At 35.4% G+C, this 22,036-nt stretch overlaps 1 protein-coding gene across 1 annotated transcript; it reads right to left on the bottom strand.

The window, feature by feature from the left end:
* Positions 1 to 1,533: 1,533 nt before the first annotated feature.
* On the bottom strand, positions 1,534 to 21,975 carry LOC134529572 (gamma-aminobutyric acid receptor-associated protein). Its single transcript, XM_063363799.1, has 3 exons — positions 21,719 to 21,975; positions 16,496 to 16,693; positions 1,534 to 1,796 (listed from the first exon to the last, which is right to left on the bottom strand). Exons 1-3 carry the CDS (start codon positions 21,806 to 21,808, stop codon positions 1,728 to 1,730), a joined length of 357 nt encoding a protein of 118 aa, XP_063219869.1. The 5' UTR covers positions 21,809 to 21,975; the 3' UTR covers positions 1,534 to 1,727.
* Between the last annotated feature and the right edge of the window lie 61 nt (positions 21,976 to 22,036).

The following is a 22,036-nucleotide window of genomic DNA, read 5'->3' as shown; positions in this document are numbered from 1 at the left end:
ACGTAGTCATTTTGAATTGTGATATCTACGAATATTCAACAAAACATAAATTACAACGACCAATTAAAAAAAAGTAGCAAGGATGTTATAAATGTTGATCAAAATAAATATTTTGCCATGAATCTTAAAATATTAAAAATACTCTAAGTGAAAATTAAATACCCCTAAAACTTACATTTGCTTTTCGGTAATATTTATTAAGGTTTTTGACTCTATTTGAGTTACCACTTATGCTTATAAAATTTTTAAACAAACCTTATGCCAAAAATCTAAAGTAATATTGTATACAAACAAAATAAAACACGATTCCAAAGCTAATGGATGCAGGAACGATTAGTAGATGTGAGTGTCGCATCCCTTGTGGGCGCATGTAGGGATGGTGATGTATCCTTTGTTAAATGCTTGTTTGTTTTTACATATCACAAAACTATTTTTTTCAGTGCACATGCCAATTCACCAGAGTCCAACACTCCAAAGCACGATTACTGTTTTATTTAAATTTATTTTTGTTTTGAAACAATCCCAAGGCCAACTTTTCCTGAATAATTAAAGCTGTAACAGAACATAGAAATTATATTAAAATCCGAAATATGTCCTCAAATGACTAGAAAAGTTTTTTGATAATATTTTTATCCTACTAAAAACTCTAGATATTCTTAGCATCACATTCTGCTGCTGTGTTAAGTTTCAGCATAGTGGTTCTTCTTCACTAGATGCCTTTATCTTCAGAGCATGCAGAGGCAGCACAGTCAGTTACTGTACTTGTGCATCTTGTGTTCTGATTGGAAAGGTTTTGAATATTATTCAGGGAAGAAGTTAGGTCATGAAACAATGTCATGGCTAACATAGAAAATTAACAATTACATAGTGCTTAGCCTAGTACAGTAGAGTCCCGCTAATCCGAACCCCGCTAATCCGAAAATCCGCCTAATCCGAACAGGGATAGGACGAAAAAATAAATATTTTTATAACAATTATGAACCTTGAAAAGCAAAGAAAAACAAGTTCTTTTTCAAGTAATGTCATACGTTTATTAATATGTACCTACATAAGAAAATTATGAGTTATCTATTTCTCCTTCAACTAAAAAGAAAAAAAATATGATTACGTACATAGTACTTAAATATTTACGTATTAATATTATGCTAAATAATAAAGGTGTGTTTTGTGTCTGATCTTTAATATTTGACACATCAGATGTTAAATAGCCCACGCCTCATAAAGACCATAAATGGCATTATATAAGAAAATTCCGCCTAATCCGAATTTTCGCTAATCCGAACAGGGTTTGGTCCCAATTAGTTCGGATTAGCGGGACTCTACTGTATACCTTTTAGAAGTTCTACATAACTATTCAGTACTACTATGCACTTTGTGTATTTAACTGTAAACATTCAGTTCAAGAACTTAAACATTCAGCACCTATGCATCAAAAGCTTTTGTAACTCAGTAAGAAATATGTATTAACATACAAACCTGTAATTTATAATTTTGACATAGGTGTTCATGGTTATAAAGTAAAATAAATATGACTAACCTAAAAATTTAATTTTATTATTTCCATCACAATACACAAGCAACATAAACTTTGCAATGATATAAAACTATTTGAAAAGCATCTGATAACATAGCTAGTTCTTGATCTGAGTAAGAATTACATATACATTCAAAAGCCAATAAACAAAATAACACAGATGAAAAAGAAGCATATCACTTCACTTTGCTGCTTACACTGAGCCATAGACATTCTCATCACTGTAGGCAATGTACAGGAAGAAATCTTCTTCATGGTGTTCCTGAAACATACACGGGGTGGACACCTTCAATTGTGTTTTACAATTACAAGATCACGAACATTAAACAAGTATATTAGGTCCTGCTATGTACGCTGATTATGTTCCTTAAACTCAATACTTAAAAAAATAAAAATTCTGAAAGTCATATTCTGCAAACAAGACAATATTAAATATACACTTTTATTCTCAGGCATTCATAATACCAGTGAATTGTACATTGTATTGTTACAGTTTTTTTTATCCATTTTCAAAACATTATTTGGTTTTTGGGTTTGCTTTTTCTTCAGATATTTAAAGATAATACTATAGTCCTGGAAATTGTTTTAACAAATTCTGGTCCATACAATGAACGGCACTCGAGCAGACGTTTCATGAATTGATATGGGCTTGCTCGAGCGGAAAACAAGCTTGGATTGTCACGCACGCTTTCCACAGTCGTCATAGTTCTATCGGTTGCCGCTAGATGCCATGTGCTGTACTATTTCTGAAGTGGCTTCGAGTATGCTGAATTGTGACAGGGGTATTACCGGGTGTTTTCTGCAGTGGAAATAGCAAAATGATTGTGCAAGAGTGACAAATTTTATCAACAGGAAGAATTTTATGCTTTTTCTGGTGCAGAAACTGACAACTGCAGTTCTGATTCTTTGTATAAGCTACCATCTGAATATTCTGACATCAGGTTTGCATGAAATAATTCAGAACCTACCTATTTTGCCTACATCTTACACACATAATTTTTGTATGTATCTTACCAGGGATGATTTAATTTTATATACGAGACAATTTCGCGAAAAGCAGGAAACAGAAGGGCAGTTTTTTCTCAGGAAACCTAACTTGATATTGTACTTGACTACAATTTAAACAAAACTGACGTTGATCAATTACTGTGTTATAACCCCTTTTCAAAGGAAATCAATATAACGGCGGGGAACCTTTTTTCCCCACATCTTTTTAATGTCAATCATAAATTCATTCGTTTTGTTCAAAAAAATATGGGGCTAATGGCAACAAAACTAGTGAAAGCTCTTTGTATGGTGCTACCGACGCAGAAGTTCAAACATCTTCCTCCTCTACAGATCGCCATTTTCCAAAGAAAATTCCGCCAACTGAAAATAAGACCCCCACAAAATACTGCAAAAGTAGGTTCTGATGTGGGCAAAGCCAACAGTGGTAAATGAATGAGGAAGGAAATTCGGGGTGCAAAGACTGCAGTTTTGCTCTTTGGGTGCCAGATTGTTTCCAAAAGTTTCATACAAAAATTAAATTTCTCATAAACATAAAAACTAAAAAATTATTTGAGTAATCGCATCTTATACTGAAGTGATAATTTGGGAATATGTAGTAAATGATAACTGAACTGGATATTAAAAAAATATTCATTACATCGAATAATATCAAATGTGCATGAGAAATTTTTTATCTATGTAAAATAATGATTTAATTATATTAAGTATCATTGAAAATATTTAAATAAAAAGTGAAAAACAATAAAAAAAACATAGTATTCTGTGATCTAACCAATCATAAGCAGTAGACTAATAATGTGTTAAATCACGTATAGCCAAGATGCATCACTGCCAGTAGATGAGCATGGAAGGAGTCTAGGGAAGTGTGGAATTTCATGGTGTGTCATTAGCGAACACCAGCTCTGCTATGTAGGAGAAGGGGGGAGGCGAGTATCTGACGAAAGCTGGCTCTGTCCTGTGGCTTTAACTCCAGCTGACCACCCCAGGCTTGCAGGACTGCAAGTGCTGTTGATGGCACTGCTGGCAACACACTGCTGGGCTGAGCTGTGATTGGCTAGCAGGCCTCTAAATCCCATGGGTAATTGCAGCCAGTGCGGGAACAGCCGGCCAGTAAAAGATTCTCTCACGACCTAACAGGCACGTAGTTTTTTTTTTTTTTTTTTAATTCAGCAGGGCTTTAAGTTCTTTCTATTGGAGGGGCTGTGACTACAGGATGTAATTAGGAATTTTGGTTGTTTTTGGTGATTTCAGGAGGGTTTTTATAGGGGGTAGGTTGTTCTTGGTTGTTGTCATGTGGGGAAATGTGATGCAGGCCAGTGGGTCAACTCAAGGGAGGCTAATGGCGTACTCTGTAGGGTAATTTACTTTGATTTATTTCATGTAATCATATAAAGTTTGGTGTGATGGAAATTATTATTTTTCCTTTAGTGTAAATTAAGTTTTAGGTTCACTCAAGCTAAATGATCTAAATTATGGTTTAGTACTCACGCACCACAGACCAGCCAAACAGAACTCTAACAGAGTCATAGATAAGTTTAAATAATTGTTTTACCTCTACAATCATTTAATTAAAAAAAATTATGTATATAAGTTGGGTATATTTGTGTTTTTCAATTATGGGTGTAGTGGTTTTCTTAAATCATTGAAGTATAATACAAACGTTAATTTTAAAATTTTAGTCAAGTTTAGTCCAAATGATCTAGCTGTTTTTTGAATGAAGTGTAAATCCTTTCTTTTAATCTGTTTATTTATTTACTGCTTCCTCTTGTGCAAGTCATGCATTATTTTGTGAATTACTAGATGTTATTGATTTATTAAATACTCAATAAATAGTTATGTATGGTGATATTTATTTATAGTTATTTCCTTTCATACAGTTCATACATTTACTTCTTATTTCAATAATTCCCATAAGAAAATATTACCACAATGGGGTCGCCAAGCAGTTTAATTTATCTATAGTTAGGTAGAAACATTTCTCTCAATGTTAATTACCTCACAGCTAAGCAAATTATCTTACCCTTATGATTTAGTAACTTTATCGGCTGAAATTAGTTTATAAATTTTTTTAATGTTCTTTTTACGTCACATCTATGGTGTTAGGTGCCGCCTGGTCTCTTGTGACAGGTAGTTTCCACATCAGTAAGATCTGACAGAATTGATTAACGTTATTTGACTGCAAAACAAGATGGACTCCACCAGATACTAGTCAACTAGGTGTTATTTTTTTGTGGAAGAAATGTACGACCACTACCGTTTAAGTAATGTTAATTAAATAAAGTTTACAGGAGTGAATGTATAATGTTTAGTATTAACATCAGTTAGGACTGTTTACAGTCAAAAGTAAGGAATTAAAAAATAACAAAAAAAAAATAATTTGTTTGTGACTTAGAAGAAATGAAATGCCATATTGTTTACACAGGCTTTGTTTCAAGAGTGTAAATTACGTTGTCATACTAAGGGAAATGGGCAGGATTGCCAGTACAGTGGAATCCGTTTATAATGACATCGAAGGGAATTGGCAAACACGTCATAATAAGCAGAAGTCATACAAAGCGTTTTGTAAAAAAAAAAAAAACCTTTTTTTTAAGGTGAATACTGATGTATTTTAATAGAGAAACTTAACATATAAACACGTGTACAAACATGATACATATATGTATATATTTTTCATTTTTAAATTAAGAAATCTGTAATTTTTGTCTGCTTTTGTTTTTTCATTTTATTGTAATAGTCTCTAATACTATTGTGTATAGAAGACATCGCCATGGTCAAATTACTATCATTTTCAATATTGCTATGAACAAATTGTGATAATAATTCTGCAGCCTGAGTTGTTTTCATTAGCATTAAGACAATTAATCATTTTGAGCACAAGGTTTTTTCTAAAATTAGTTTTGAGTGATCATATTATTCCCTGATCCATTGGCTATAGTACTGATGATGTATTCGGCGGAAGGAAAGCAAGTGTTATAGACTTTAAATCAGTAACTTTTGGATGCGCCGGGCAATTATCAACCAGCAATAAAATCTTTTTCTTCTTATTCACCAAATCACGATTCCAATTTCGAAGCCATTTTTCAAAAAGCTCTGACGTCATCCAAGCTCTACGATTGTTAGCATAATCGACAGGTAATGATTTGACACAGCTAAAACATCTTGGTTTTTGTGACTTTCCAATAACGAGCAATTTATTTTTCTCTGTGCCACTCCTCATATTTGCTGCTACAATGGCAGTTATTCTGTCTTTAAACAACTTGCCTTCACTACAATTCTCACCTTTAAATTTCAAAGTTTTGTCCGGCATTAATTTGTAAAACAGTCCAGTTTCATCAGCATTAAAAATCTCATCATCAGAAAATTGTCTTCGTAGATTCGGCCACACAGACGTCAACCAGTTTGTTGTTGAATTTTCATCAACAGACAAAGATTCATCGACAATTTTTCCTGCCACAATGTTATGTTGAACTTTAAAACGGCTGATCCAGCTTGCAGAACAATTGAAGTCGAGAATACCAAAACGTGTGGCAAAAATATTTGCCTTTTCCTGTAGCATAGGGCTGCTGACAGGAATTCCCTTGTTTCTTGTGATTTTAAACCACTGAATTAATGCTTGATCAACATTTTCTTGTCACGATTTTCGAAGCCTCTTCGGTTTCAAAACATTTGAATTGAACGATTGCTTAGTCCGGTTCTTGTTTTTGAAAATCATTGAGATTGTCCATTGACCCACGCCAAATTCCTTTGCGAGAGAAGAGTTTGATTCTCTATTTTCTAATCTGCATATAATTGCACCTTTCTCCTCAATCGTAAATGCTTTACAGCGTTGAGATGACATTTTTTCCACAGGATATCACAAACAACAATGCGTGACCTTCAACTGTCAATTACTCACCGAGGTTCAAAACAAAAACGAGCCATGTGCCACATTATCGGGAATTAACGAACATTTCCGAAGGTGTAAATAATCATGTCAGTCATTATAAACGGACATAATTTATTAAAAATGGGTCACAATAAGCAACATGTCACTGTAACCAAAGTCATTATATCCTACTTATTTACAAAGAATTTTATACGAAAACCAAATTTCATTGTGTTATTACGTGATAATAGGCGGTTCGTCAATATAGGCAGAGTCATAATAAACGGATTCTACTGTATTAGAACAAGTGGATGAGCTTGGAGTATGAAAATCACTAAACAGTTCTGATGGTAACAGTGAAGCTGGTGTGTCCACAGAAACTTTTGAAAAGCAAACCAATAGTCATTTTACTCCGGATTATATATTTTATGGGAAGGACACAGAGGACGTGGGTGAATATTCAAAAAACTTCAGGAGTGCAGCATTTAGTACATATGTGGGATCACGAAAAGTGCACAAAGTTTTTACTGATTTTTATGCGTGGAGCTGCAGATAAGTGGTATGACACTTGGGGAAAAAAGCAGATGAGCTTGGTGATTTTGAAGCTTTTGCTAGAGCATTACAGAAAGCATTTGTAAGAATAGGAAAAACAAATGACTTAGAGACGCGGCTGCAAATTCAAATTCAAGGGACGGATGAGTCTGAGCACAAAATTACACACACAAAAATGGGCGAACAAAAAAATTAAATACATCTTGCGTGGGTTACGACCAGTCAAAAAAAAAAAAAAAAAAAAACTTGTTGGGAAAACAAAAAAATAGATCAGTTAATTAAAAATTTAAAAAATACTGAGGCTGGTACATACTATGAAAGGAATAGGCAAGACTCAGTCTGGACGTGGCAATCAAGTGCGAAAGTGGCTCAAGTCACAACAAGCAAGAGGGTATGTCAAGTACGTGAACTAGAACTATAAAAGAGTATTGCAACCATAGGCAAACAGTTTCAAAATTTGATGGAACAAGTTCAGAAATCAAAATGCTGAAAAAAGACACCAGATGTAAGAACAGGAAACAGGTGAAAACCTTCAACTTTATCATTCACACTAAGACAGTTTTCTAATGTAAGTCAGGCAGGAAATAATAACAAAATGCAGACACACTCTGAAGTCATATTGAACAAATAAACATGACATGAATGAGCCATGGAGTGCTGTTGGGACAGCAGTCTAGTCACTGCTTCCTGGACATTGTGAACGAGTGCTGTACCTGGTACTCGCCTGGAGTTTGGAGACACGAGTTGAGTTGAACGAGCAAGCCGGAGTCCGAAGAGAGAGTTCTGGACTGAGATTACAACTTTAATAACACAAATTTTTCTGTTCAATGTTAATGTGTCTATTTAGCTTGCTTCTGAAGTAGTCTTGTTCAAGATGTGTGAGTAGACTTCGTCTCTGTTTTGGCCACTCCCCAGTAGATAGCACTGCGATCAGGCGCCAACTGCAGCATCAAGCTCTCAAAGCCTGTCTTTCTCAAGCCCTCCCTCGGACGTCTTCAGAACCTTTCGGCCCTGAAGCTGAAGTATCCCCTCTTTCTTTCAAAGCGAAGTGCCGAATTTAATTAAACAACACAGGTGCCATACCAGGAACTTCTTGGCGCAACTTCCGACTGACTGCATCGTTCTCGGCCAACCCTCAGCTAGATTAGACTTCACTACTTCAACTAAGATGTAGTTTCCTCGTCAAGGGATGTTTTCCCAAATATAGTTTTAAGTTACCTTTTTATGACAGTCAATGTTATAGTTTATAGTTTGTTAATTTTTTAATTATGAGTGCTTCCGCATCCACCGTGCTAGTTTCAAGCCGAGTTTTGTGGGCAACTTAACCAGACACCTCCCGATTTCAAGGAGCAACACCCTGTTTTGGTGAGTTATCGATACCCATTCTCTTCCCCGATAATTCCCCCCCCCTTTTTTTTTGCGAGCATCTGTGCCTATTTACAACTGTCTGCAGACTAGGTCTGATTTCTTTGGATTTGGCTTGTTTGCAGAGAGGGTCCAAGAACCAAAGCAAGATTGCGGCCAAATGGTCTTCCTGGCATCCTAAGAAATAACCACTCCAGATCCAACAGCTATGGAATTTCAACTTCCAAATTCTTCACGATGACTCAGGACCATTTCCGCAAGTCAGGATGTTAGCAAGTCAAGCAAAGAAGCAAAATTTAAATACCACCACATTTTTACAATTACTTAGCTAACAAACAAAAGAGTGTAAATTTTATATATATATATATATATATATATATATATATATATATATATATATATGTTAACATATTGTATCACCGTATTTACTCGCATAATCATTGCAGCAATTTTACCAAATTTTATGAAAAAAAAAGTGAGGTGCGACCATTGTGTAAGGAAAAATAAAAAAAAAAATTTTAAGTAAAATTTTTTAGTAATCGCTTGAAAATGCTAAATTAAAGAAGTTAATATCTAGGTACATGGTACCTATACATAATATTTATTTACAATACGCGCAAAATAAACAAAACAACTTTTGGTTACGAGAAGTTTGGCAAAATAAAAATATAGTATAAACACAAAATTGCGAAAAAAATCAATAAACAAAATACATTTCTAAAACACATTCAGTCTGAACACTCACCAAGTTTATCTATTCATTGTCTGAACTAGATTCTGATGCATCAGATTCATTTGCCGGTACGTCAACGTCATCTTCGTCGCCGCTGTCGTCACTGTTCTGGTGCCAGATCGTGTCATCCTCCGTACCGTCTAGCGCGCACGAGATGCCAGTCTTCTTAAAACTCTTCACGATTATCTCATGAGTGATGAGACCCCAACTTCGCATTATCCACTCGCAAACCCAGACATGCCAACTTTTTAAAAGACCTATCAGAAAAATCCAGAAATGCTAAAAACATTGCGTGAAATCCAAGCGGCAAATTTTTGTGTACATTTAACCTAGGCCTAAAATTCTAATTAAAACCATATATGTCTACAACAGTGCTATTTAAGGTTCAGAAGATACACAACAAGATCATTTTCTTCATTTAAGTATTGAACCATACACACACTCACCTACTTTCCTTTTTCTTGGAGCAAGATGGCTAGTAGATGGCTGAAGAGTTTGATTGGACAGTTCAACCACTGTACATATTGAAAAAACTAACATAATCTTTGCAACATAGTTAAAATAAATCACTGGAAAACAAGGAAAAAATATTTACACTGTCACAAATATCCACATAAGTTATTCTTTCGTTAAAGAGGCTGCGGTTGCTTTTTTGGCTTTCACTAGAAAAGTTTCAGAAAAGTTTTGTTCATAGCAAACTCCTGACTGGTTGCATTTCATAACACACATGCTCTCTAATGTTTTGGTTGACATTTGTGATCTGAACTTGGTTTTATTTTTAGTAACAAGACTGAAAACACGCTCGCCTTCAGCATTACTGTGGGGAATCGTCAATACCGATAACATTACTTTTGACAGTCTGTCAAACTTTTTATGGCCATCTACACCTACAATATTCCCCACAGTACTCCACTTTACATCAACTGAATCTTCTTTCTTGTAGAGAGATGAAGTATTTTCCAGCTGAAGTAAAGAGAACCGTTTTTGAAGTTCATCAACTGCAATGTCTCTCGTTTCATTATCATTAACTGGCAAAATGAATGGAAATCTTTTAGTGAAAAAAGTTACATCAGAAAACTTGGAATTTTCTATTTTCTCAATCACTGCAACTTTTGCTTTCTCCAGTACTTCATTTTTCAGAGGGAACTTAGTGATGATATAATCACATGCAGTTACAAAGTTGTTTCTTACTGCAGTAAAAAATATCTTTTTGTCATTTTCTTCAAGTTTTTCAACAACCTGAGATGTCTTACTACCAATAACTAATTCAGAGTCTTCACGCTGATTCTCAGTGGAGTGGTAACTCACTTGATGGAACTCTACATACTTTATAGCAAATGGTTTCACAAATTTTACCAGCAATTCTTGCAGAAGATCACATAGTAACCTTCTCAAAATGTGAATTTGAGGAGAGGCAGACTGCAATAGTGTTTGTTGTCTCAAAACAAGGTGTCATGTAAAGCAAAAATAGACAAAATGCTTTGTTCCAAGAAGAAGAAAGGAACATGAATAATTTTTCTTCACGGGACAGATTCAAATATTGGTTTTTCAGGCTAGCCTTTGCTTCTACAGAACTGGAACTGAATTTATATTTATTCATTTGCCTACTATAAGGCAAGTTTAAATGTATTTTATTATTCTTAACAGTTGTAACAGTTGAGTGACCTACAACAAGCCTAGGTGTACTGAGTTTTTGAACTACATTTGAGGCAAGCATAGGCCTACATGGTGACTTAACAGGCATGTTAACAGAACTGGACGTGCTTGGTACTGATTTGTTGGCTGAATGTTTACAACATGAAGTAGAAAAATCTTGTGTTGCCTCATGTTTACTTACTAAGCCTACAGAACCAATTCTGTCTTCAACTTTTGGGATTTTGAATGGCATTGCAGATGGCTGCTGCTTCTGCGTAGTCACCTCATCCTTGAAAAATCTTTGCAAAGGGTCCCAGTTGTCTATGAGCCTAGGCAAACTACATTCTAGTGATAACCACCTAGTACAAATGTGTTTCAAAATGCTCCTTGCTTCACTATTGTACAACTCTTGAAATTTCTGGAGCTTTTCCTTACATTTGGCACTTTTCTCAAGATAATAATATATATCAATGAGAATATCCCCAGCACTGCAGGGTAGAACAGCTGCTGCTTTTCCAGCTGCCAGGTTAATTAAATGGCATGGGCAACCAACAATAACAAGCTCTTCTTGTTTCTCCTTCAGAACTGCAGCCACACCATTTTTACTGCCTAACATCACTGCTGCATTATCAGCAGAAAAAGCTACAAGATGCTCAATGGGTACATGTAAAAAGCAAACTACCAATGTTCTTTCCTGTGGCATCACCTTGCAAAGCTGGCAAAGAAAGAAGCTTTGAAACTATTTTTTGTAGGGATGGGTCGTAAAATGTTACGACAATAGGATAGCGTTTAGTATCAGAATCATTACTGCCATCCGTAGATACAGAAAAAGGCAAAGTTTGTAAAATACTTACAATGCACTGGGTTGCATCTGCAGCCATCTCTTGCATAATGGCAGTAGATTTCGTTCTCCCACATCCATACTTTTTTGCCACATCCGACTTGGGGAACATTTTTCGGAACAATGCACCGGTGTGGTATCCTACACTCATCGGAAGGTTATGTTCAACTAAAAAGAATGTAAACAAACATTCTGTGCGTATTACGTCACTGCCAGAACTTTCACCAACAAAAAAGTTACTGATTTTTTATTTCTTTCACCACTTTTCACATTTTCCACGTGTTTCGAGCAATTCAGGTGATTAGTAATATCATTTTTCCCACCGTGAGCGATGTTCATATCACACCTGCATATTGAGCAAAATGCGAACTTCTGCCCTTTGTCCGACTTCAAAATACACAGAAAGTTTTTACTATATTCATCACGGAACACTTGAAAATACTGCTTCTTTTTAGCACCAACGGACATTTTATCTGCAACTGCTGAACAGCAAACGTAAGAACACTGCGCCGAATGCAAACAACCAAATAGGTACTTATAAATCAAATGAAGCAGAACACAACACTTGAAAAACAAACCAATCGTGCGAAAAATGCATGGCTGCTTCTAGGCTTTGTACCGTCCATTGAACAAAACAACTTCCTTTATCAAGCCTATGCATTGTGACACAGTTCCACCATTTTAGCAACCGACTGTCGAATCATGAACCGCCGGTCGGTTCGGCTACGTTCGTGCGACGTGAACAAATGTGGTACAGGTAGAATGAATACATATCTCGTACGCTAGTTAGTAATTGCTATGGTACCTAAAGCTTACGTTATTAAACCAGACACAATACTTTGGTTACAAGTACGATATGCGTACCATCAGTATGTTACCACAAGCGCACAATTTATTGAAATCGCTAGTACAGCGCGGAAAATTGTTCAATCTCAAAATGACATAAAAAAAACGTAAAATATAAACAGCTCCCGTAAAACCGTAAAAACCAAGCACTTTCCGTACATTTTACGGAAGATCCGTAAAGGTTGGCATGTCTGCAAACCAAGAGCAATGATGGTCGCTTCAGCTTATTCCCTTTCGTCAGTTCTTGCATCCCACTGGCCGTCCACACCCATACAGGCGACAGAGATGTCCCTTGAACGGCTTGTTCACGGAGACATCTAAAGGTTGCAGCATCGATGTCAGGCCACCTGGGATGGTAGCAATATCAGTCCTCGACTCTTACAAACTTCGCTTTACTTCCTCAACCAAATGAGCACGGAAGCTGTCCCACACCAACAAGGCCTTTTGTTTCAGGACACACCCTGGCCGTCGCTCCCACACAGTCTTTACCCAGTCCTTAACGAGCTCAGCGTCCATCCAACCCTTTTCTTGAGCACGGACATGTACGCCTGGAGGAAACTTTTCTTAGGCAACCTCTTCCGCTTGAAAATTACGTAAGGCGGCAACTTCCGCCCGTCGGCCGTCACTGCAAGCATTACTGTGCAATGCATCCGCTCATTCCCAGTAGTGCGTATAATTATGCTTGACTGCCCCTTCTCGTTGACAGTGGTGTTCTGCGGCATGTCAAAATAGACCGGCGTCTGATCTGCATTAGCTATCTGCGAGAGGAGATAGTCATTTGTTTGCCGCATCCGCAGAACGAAATGCTGGAGCTCGAACACTTTGTTGTCAAAGTCCTTCGGCAACTTCTGGTAAAGGGATGTCCTCCGCCGGAGTGAAAAATTTTCACGTCGCATAAATCTCATCGCCCACCCACGACTGGTCTTGAACTGGGCGTGCGGTATGCCCCGTGCACGTGCTTCGTCTCTACCCTTGCACATGATAATTTCTAGAGAAACAATGCACGCGTTGTTCCTTAACTCACGAATGTACTCAGTCACTTGCGCATCCACTTCAGGAAACGTCCCACGCTTAGGCCCTCTGAGAGCTCGCCTGGATGAACTTGTGTTATTCAAGTTGTCTTTTTGTTTTCGCCAGTCACGAACAAGTTTTTCCCTTACTGAAAATTCTCTTTCCGCGGCCCGATTTACGCGCTCTTCTGCAAATGTGATTACGCGCAACTTGAAAGCGGCAGTATACAAATTGTATTTACCCATATTCTCACAAAATGAACTTTCTCAAACTCTGCAATTACCGGTACTTTCCACTCCAACGCAAACGAGATAAAACAATGGCATCACAGCATTTTATCTTCCACACACATGCCTTCCTCCCACACGGCCAATTAGGACTTGCCGCTCAAAGGTTGGACCAATGATAAGCGCCACACGCCACATGAAAGCAGGCTGTTCCATTGGCGCCTCAGTCGCAGTCAATAAATTAGGGTGTGACGATTATGGGGAGAATCTTAAATACCAAATTCATTACCTCAAACAATGGGTGCGACGATTATTCAAGTAAATACGGTACGTTTTATTTTTAATTATGTCTTAATGTATTTGTATAATCATTTTCAGCCCATCCCTATTATAATTTTAACCCTGTCATAAAGTTAACTCATTGTGATTGTTATTATGAAGTTACCCTATTATAAATTTAACTTATTTAAGTTATTTTAAAGATTGCTTATTATTATCAAAATGTTGTTTGTTTCCTTTTGTAATAATTCAGACATATGAAGTAAAATAAATTGAAGCATGCCTATAGATGAAACTGAATTTATTTATTAATAAAAAGTTACCGATCTAGTCTCCACAGTGTTTATAGGGAGGCATTATCTTTTTTTTTGTTTGGCCTTAGTGTTGCCTCTGGGGTTTCCATGTTTTATTAACCTGTTTCTTCTTTTAAATCCCAGTCACTTCCAAGGTAAATTATTATAAGTTTATTATTATATTTCACTAAATATTTTATAGACCCAAAGGACAATACAGCGTCCTTACTCGTTTGCTTCCATGGCGAGTGGAGTTTGTCCAACTACTGGAGCTAGTCTGATGACTGGTTCACTGGACAGTGAGCGGGTACGAGGAAGGATGAGTGTTCCAAGAAGCCCTTGCCCAGAGGGATAAACCCACTACTCAGTGCTAGTACTCCCCTAGCAAGTATATGGATATTCACGATTAAGGAAAGTCCCATATCCTGATTTTTACATCACTCGGTGGCATTACGCTACACGAACTTAAACTGAGAGAGTGAATTTAGCAGCAGAACTTCAGTATTTGTTCACTACGTCAAGTTAATGAACAGAGCTTCGATAATTTTGTGCCATAAATTTAGTTACGTTTCTGGTATTCCGGAGTACACAAGTTTAGAAAGTGGTATGTCAATTTAATATGTGTAACCTGTCCTTAATTACCTAGTGGGACAAGTTTAATGTAGAGTCTTTGCAAGGGCCCACTGTTATTGCATTAAAGGTTTAAGTAAATGCAGCTAAGGCACTCTATAAACAAATTATGTTATTTGTTTAGTACTAAATACTCATAAATGATTGTTAAAAGGTGGTGTTGCATCATGGGAAGAGCATCCACTGCACGCCCTGTAACATACTTTACAGCAGTTGTGGAGAGCAGTTCTTATGTATAATACACCCACCCCTCGAAGTAACACTGTTCAATTAATGCTGTTTTGAAGTAACCACGCCAATAAATTACGTAACAATTTGGAGTAGCACCGTCATAAATTCGGAGCAACATTTACTTTTAGGGAAATAGTTATTCCCATGTGAGTAAAATAGCACTTGTGAAGCATTAAATATAATGCAATGAATTAACGTGACGTATCAACAAACAATATTTTACTCTTTCCTTAGTAGTTATGCGCTTTCTACACTGCATATTTATCTCCAACGATGTACATGTGTTCAGCCAACATTTATTTTACGCCATCCAGCAAGTCAGCAGCATCTCTGGCGTGTAAAGCTAGAATCTTTCAGAGCTAGTTTATCTCGCACCTACTATGATGTGCTAGTGGCAAATGCACTAATAGAAATAATGGCAGACATGCATTTAGTATACAAAAGAGTAGGGAATTTCGTAATTAGTTGTGGTAGAAAAAATTAACGTGGTCCATTCATCATCACGTCGAGATAAGGTTTTTTTTTTACATCCTTTAGCTGACCAAATTTAATGCAATCCACAAAAAAAAGATGTGATTGAAGATTCTCATAAATGCTTCTTGGAAAAAAAATGAACTGCAACAAAACATTGCCAATTTTTGCTGCTGCTACTTGCTGTGGTGTTTTTCAGAAGTGGAAGTTGTTATCTCGGTCATGAATTTGACGGATGAAAGTTCCTTTGAAGATTAATTTTTTTTAAATGTTTTAAGCAATTTATTTATTGTGTTGAATAACCTGATTTTTGTCATTTGAACATGTACAAGACAAACTGATGTTCAGGGAAAATGTTTTGCAAAAAAATTGTTTATTTTTTCACAGTACATACCTACTGTAAGATATATGTAAAATCTTATACAGACTTTTTTTTTAATAATCTCGTTGCCAACAACTATCATCAGCATTATTTTGCCTTCACTGATCTATTTTCGAGTAAGAGTTTTGATCCATTTTTGAGTAGTATTGCAAAATGTTGACGAGTTTTAAAGTCAAAAACAAAACTCTATGTATTTAACATTGTTCCTTATGCTAAAATTTGGTTAACTGAAGGATATTTTCCATTAAAGAGGACTTACATTATTACTACAAGACGAAAATATGTGAAAAATTTTAGTTTCCAATTAAAAAAAAACACTGATGGTAGACATTCTGTATTGCCTATAACTCTACACACTGCAATCTGACAGTGAGAGACATTAAAGCACTATCTAAATTCAAAAACTCTTACCTGTGAAGCAACATTTCTTAAGATGTTACGATCCAAATTGACTTTTTAAAATGAGTTTAAAATAAGTATTTTCTTAAAAAAATAAAAAATGATGCAAACAAGAAATCAACAAGCTCAACAAAAAAATTTGAATAATCTTCATAGCAAGAAAATTAACTGAATAACTAACGTTATTACTTACCTGGTAAAGCGATCCCATTGTTGCACTTGTTGGTGGAATTACATTGTTCACAAAAAAGAAAAGAGCATCTTCAGGTCGGAGATGAATACGTTTCCTGATCAAAAAATAAAATTGCCCAACAGTCAAATCTGATGGGACCAAGTACTTTTTCTTATCTAAGTCACCAATCCTTGCTTTTGGTGCTTTCTCAACAATAACCTGAAAATAATAACATACCTACGATAAATATCAGGATCTGTTTCGATTCAATGTGATATGCAACAAACATGTTTGAACAAATCACGGTCAATCAACTGTTCCTAAGTATCTGAAAAATGACCATGGATGATAATTTAAAGTCTAACTAACACATACAGAGAACCAGTAGCAAAAGTACTAATATTCCCCCCCCTCCAAAAAAAAAAAACCTTTCAAATACGAAGCAAAAAAGATTAAATTAAAATCTGCAAATACACACACACAGAGAGAGTTGGTTTGGTTAGCTACATTAATAATAAGTAAAAATATTCACATTATTTTAATCTATACTAATATTATAAAGCTGAAGAGTTTGTTTGTTTGTTTGTACGCGCTAATCTCAGGAACCACTGGTCCGATTTGAAAAATTCTTTCAGTGTTGGATAGTACATTTATCGAGGAAGGCTATAGGCTATATTATATTATCAATAACATTAGGGATCCTTACTAAAAGTCCAATTTAGAATCAAATCGTTGGAGGGGGTTAGATACAACATGCAGTACACGTACAAAGTGTGTGTGTTAATGCCGCAGGCGCTATTGCCTATTAACATTGTTGCCACGCACTACATGCCTTGGTAAATATGTAGAGTAGCGGTATATGCGAAAAAAAAAAAATGCTAAAAATCTGAAAATACTTTTATTCTATGCTCTTTCACTTCCTCTTTTCAAATCAACAGGCGGAGATAAGAAATTCCAAATACTTTAGGAGATATCAATTTTTTTAATTTTGAACATGTAGAGTAGCGGTATTCTCGAAAAAAAAATTCTAAAAATCTGAAATTCCTTTTATTATATGCTCTTTCACTCCCTCTTTTCATTAAAACCGGCGGAGATAAGAAATTCCAAATACTTTAGGAGATATCAAATTTTTTAATTTTGCAATACAACACCTGTACAACCATTTGAACGTCGCCATTTTTGTTATTTTGCTGTGTGTTCGTGAATGCGTAATAAATAAAATGGTCGATTAGGTCAGGTCAGTTACATTATGAATACTTTCAAACTAAGCGTACATTAAAAATAATATGATTTAATTTCAATGGTTCTTTAGTTTTAAAGTATTTATAATGTAACTGACCTGACCTAACAAACCCGGACAAATGATGAACATTAACTCACGTAATTTTTTTTGTTACTTATTACTTGCGAAACAATATCCAAATAAAAAATAAGACTTTAAATTAGAAACGTTAAAAACCCACCTAAGTTGGAGGCGGGTACATTTCCTTTGCCATTAGAAGCAAATGATGTAGTCGTTCACCTACATCGCGATACCTCCGACGGAACATTAATAAATAAATAATCACGTATTGGTTCATTTGAATACTGGCCAATCACGGAACTGTCACGTGACAAAATTGTCCAATAAGAAACATAATAGATACTCGTAAACCAGAAACAATGTTGATCGCCGCATGAATACACAGGTATTGTGATGAAAATTAAAAAATTTGATATCTCCTAAAGTATTTGGAATTTCTTATCTCCGCCGATTGATTTGAAAAAAGTGAAAGAGCATAGAATAAAAGTATTTTTGGATTTTTAGCATTTTTTTTTGCATATACCGCGACTACATATTTACCAATGCCTTATCATTCTTAATTTTCCCATTCAAGTAAAAAACACCCGTGTGATATTAACAACGAAGCAATCAGTACCCTCATAAGAGTTCAATTAGTATTTAAATACTTTTTATCACTTTAAATCGCAAACCTAAACTATTGTTTTTTTCCCTCTCTCTCTGTGTTTAATTTGTTTTTTTATTGCCCTTTTTTTCAAGTATATATATTTTACATACTTGAAACATCACAGAAATGTTCCTTATGTTACACAGGATGACATTTTCCGAAAATTAGATCCCATGGGTGGTTAAAACCAGGCAACAGTGGGTACTTTGTCTGCATGAGAACAGGATTTTGCATTGTTCATGCCTTCTGCGTCTCCATGGCAACGGGCATCGCGCGGCAGTGGCGTACCCACAAGGAGGGGCATGTATAATGAGCGGCGCAAGAGTGATCTGCCTGTAGACTGCCGTAGCGAAGTACGGGTACATCAGTTGTACGATGCGTGCACGAGTCGGGAAACCATCGGTGCTATTCATTTTCTCTCCGGTACATTATACAGCATTGTAATAAATTTTCACTGGATTTTTTTAAATTTACCATTACTGTAAATGGGAGATGTGGCTTAATTTTTTTTCCATTAGTATAGCCGTGCGAAGCCGGGTTGGGCAGCTAGTGCTAAAATAAAATGTGGTTTAGGTCCCATTCAAAACTATTTACTTTTGTTATTATTGTTCTTATTTCCTAGAAGCTATGAGACTACACATTTACCATTGATACCTTCTTGATAAGTGAGCACAAAACAAACAATACACTAAAATTAGGGATTATATACCCAGTATAAATATCAATATGTCAAAAATATAAAAATTTACAGATAAATAACCACTTGTAATATCACACTGTCCCTAGAAAGTAGCAAAGTGTTGGTTGTAGAAGCTAACAAAAATATTTTTGGTTTATTTAGTTTCCAGGCAATTATTTCTTTTTGCATAGGTATCCAGTTGTATTTTAATTGATTGTGTTTGATTTTAAATATATGGACAAAACACTGAGACACATTGTTCCTTGGAGCAATTGTGCAGTATAACGTATATAATTTTATTTAACTTAAAATATTAAAATAAATTAAGCCATTAAATATGACTGATGCAAAACTATACCAGAGCCACAATATATTTTATTTTGAATATGAATTATAAAACTTTGATATAATCTGAATACACAATAAGGAAAAATTATCGCAGTTAGCAAATCTAAACACCTCAGCTTTCTGGAGCATGAGCAGAGCAAGCATGGAGGACACACTTATCTACCTGCAGCATTTGTGGTTTAATTTTAGTTTATTATTTAAAATAACACAAAAAAGACTCCAGGTAGACATGTTTGCCCTCGCGTGTGATCTGCTTATGCTCCGGAAAAGCAGTGTGGCATTATTTTGCAATTGAAAATGTAAGGTAATTATCGGACATTGCTGTTTTTAAGAACGAAAAGGAAAAAAAAAAAACGGAAAACATTGTTTTCACACACTACACACGTCCCTAAATTTACCCTGAAGGGCTGGTTTCTTAATTCCTACTGGTTCGTGAAAAATCAGTTTAAAGCTTACATTAGACTACCTGTGTTTCCACACTGTCACCGCCATTCATTATTTACCCACGATCGTGTATCTCTTTGTTTAACACAACTGTAGCTAACTATGGAGGAATAAAAATACACTAATTCTTCAGTTTCATACACTGAATTTTATCCCTGGATCTAAGACTTGATCCTGATAGCATTATCCCGATGGCTTGATTCTGTGGCACATGATGATTGCTGTTTTAATTAAGTACGTCAGAAGATCATGTACATAAAAAAATATTGTCATATAATAAATTATGATCGTAAGTCAAATAGAAAGGATTTTTTTAGCCTACAATCATAATTCTTTATTATTTCATAATTCCTATCATGTACAGGATCTTCCGAAGTACTTAATTAAAACAGCAGGCATCATGTACCACAGGATCAAGCCAACAGGATCATGCCATCAGGATCCAGGGATAAACTGGGATACAGGAAACACCAGCTATATCAAACACAGAATATACGATGGCTGTAATCAAAGAATTCCTTGGAAAGACTGCAAAAATCAATGTGTCAGCTACTTCAGTACACCAACAAGTAACCCTCAAGAAAATGAACGACATTACCAATTCTATTAAATATTTTGCCTCCCATTAGACTCATCCGTTGCAACATGACTCAAAATAGTATATTATTTAAATGCAATACAACAAAACAGACATTTCATAATACAATTACTTATTCTATTAAAACAACAAACATGAAATATAAGTATTAAAAATTCCTTACAATTGCAATAGTCATTATTGAATCAAATTTCATTATTACAACACCACCTATACTGACTAATGGTACCAAATTTTTTTTTAAAAAACCCACAGGGGTAAACAATGAATGTTGACAATTGCGTGAATATATAGGTATATTGTAATGTAAGCTGTAAACTGTCATTTTTTCACAAACCAGTCAGAATTAAGAAACCTTCATTTCAGGGTTAATTCAGGAATGTCTCAAGTATATGGAAAACATACATTCCTATTTTTTGTGGGTAAACAATGAATGACAGCGACGGTGTAAAAGCACTGGTATTGTAATTTTAGATAGGCCTTTAATTTAATTTTTTTCACCATTTAGTAGGAATTACAAAACCATCCCTTCGGAGTAAATTTTGGGATGTGTGTAGTGAGTGAAAACCATATTTTCCTGTTTTTTTTTTTTTTTATGTTCTAAAAAGCCACGATGTCCGATAATTAACAAATGTGAAAACACAAATAAACTGAAAAATGTTTAACCCAAAATCACAATTTTCAAAATGTTTAACATTTTTTGTTAGCAAAGCCGTTTGACTAAACAATACATTTACAATGCAATCAAAAACGGGTTTTGGCCAACATGAAAGTTTAATTTGCAAATATGGACACACAATTGTTTTTCTGATACGTATCCCTCTAATAGGTAAGCCAATGTGGTTGTAGCCTTGAAATAATTCAAGAAACAATGGGTGTTTACAAACTGAAAGTTTACACTGCTTGAATGTTTGAAAAGCTACCACACTAGCATGGTTGTGCCAAGTAACAACGTTTTTAGGTGTACAATTATTTAACACTCAATTATTGTAGTTCCTAGGCGTAAAATTGTTAAAAGCATTCTATTGTCTTGTTACAAATTGTGCATTTCAAAGGTTACTAAAAATTTTTACATCAGTATAGCTTAAAAATTACTACGGTATTACTTGTTACAAACAGGAAAATCACAATAACTATTTTTAAATGATTTTTTTTTTCTAAAACACTAAGAACTAAAATCAATGGACTTACTGCCAAAACACAACTAAACAAACGGCGAAACTTACAGGAACTCTATCCGGATATTTCCGCCTTATTTTCTCACCCTCCGCTTTCCTTTTTTCAAAAGCATGTTCTTCTTTGTACTGGAACTTCATTTTTACACTTTTCAGAATCTCTAATATATACTCCCAACAATCACAAGTCCAGACAACACTACGTCTCTACTTTTTAACGGAAGTCTAAGGTTCATATCACTCAAATCCATGATACGAACAGTTCCGAAGTTGGCTACTCATTCGTGCAACTTCGGCAGTACATATCTATTGTAAGAGAAAACAAAGGTAGAGGGAAAAAAAAAGGCAGAGAAACAAGAAGTACTAGAG

The sequence above is a fragment of the Bacillus rossius genome, chromosome 2, assembly GCF_032445375.1.
Source record: "Bacillus rossius redtenbacheri isolate Brsri chromosome 2, Brsri_v3, whole genome shotgun sequence".
Taxonomy (NCBI): Eukaryota; Metazoa; Arthropoda; class Insecta; order Phasmatodea; family Bacillidae; genus Bacillus; species Bacillus rossius.
The sequence above is the reverse complement of the archived record's forward strand: the minus strand, read 5'-3'. Positions and strand labels throughout refer to the sequence as shown.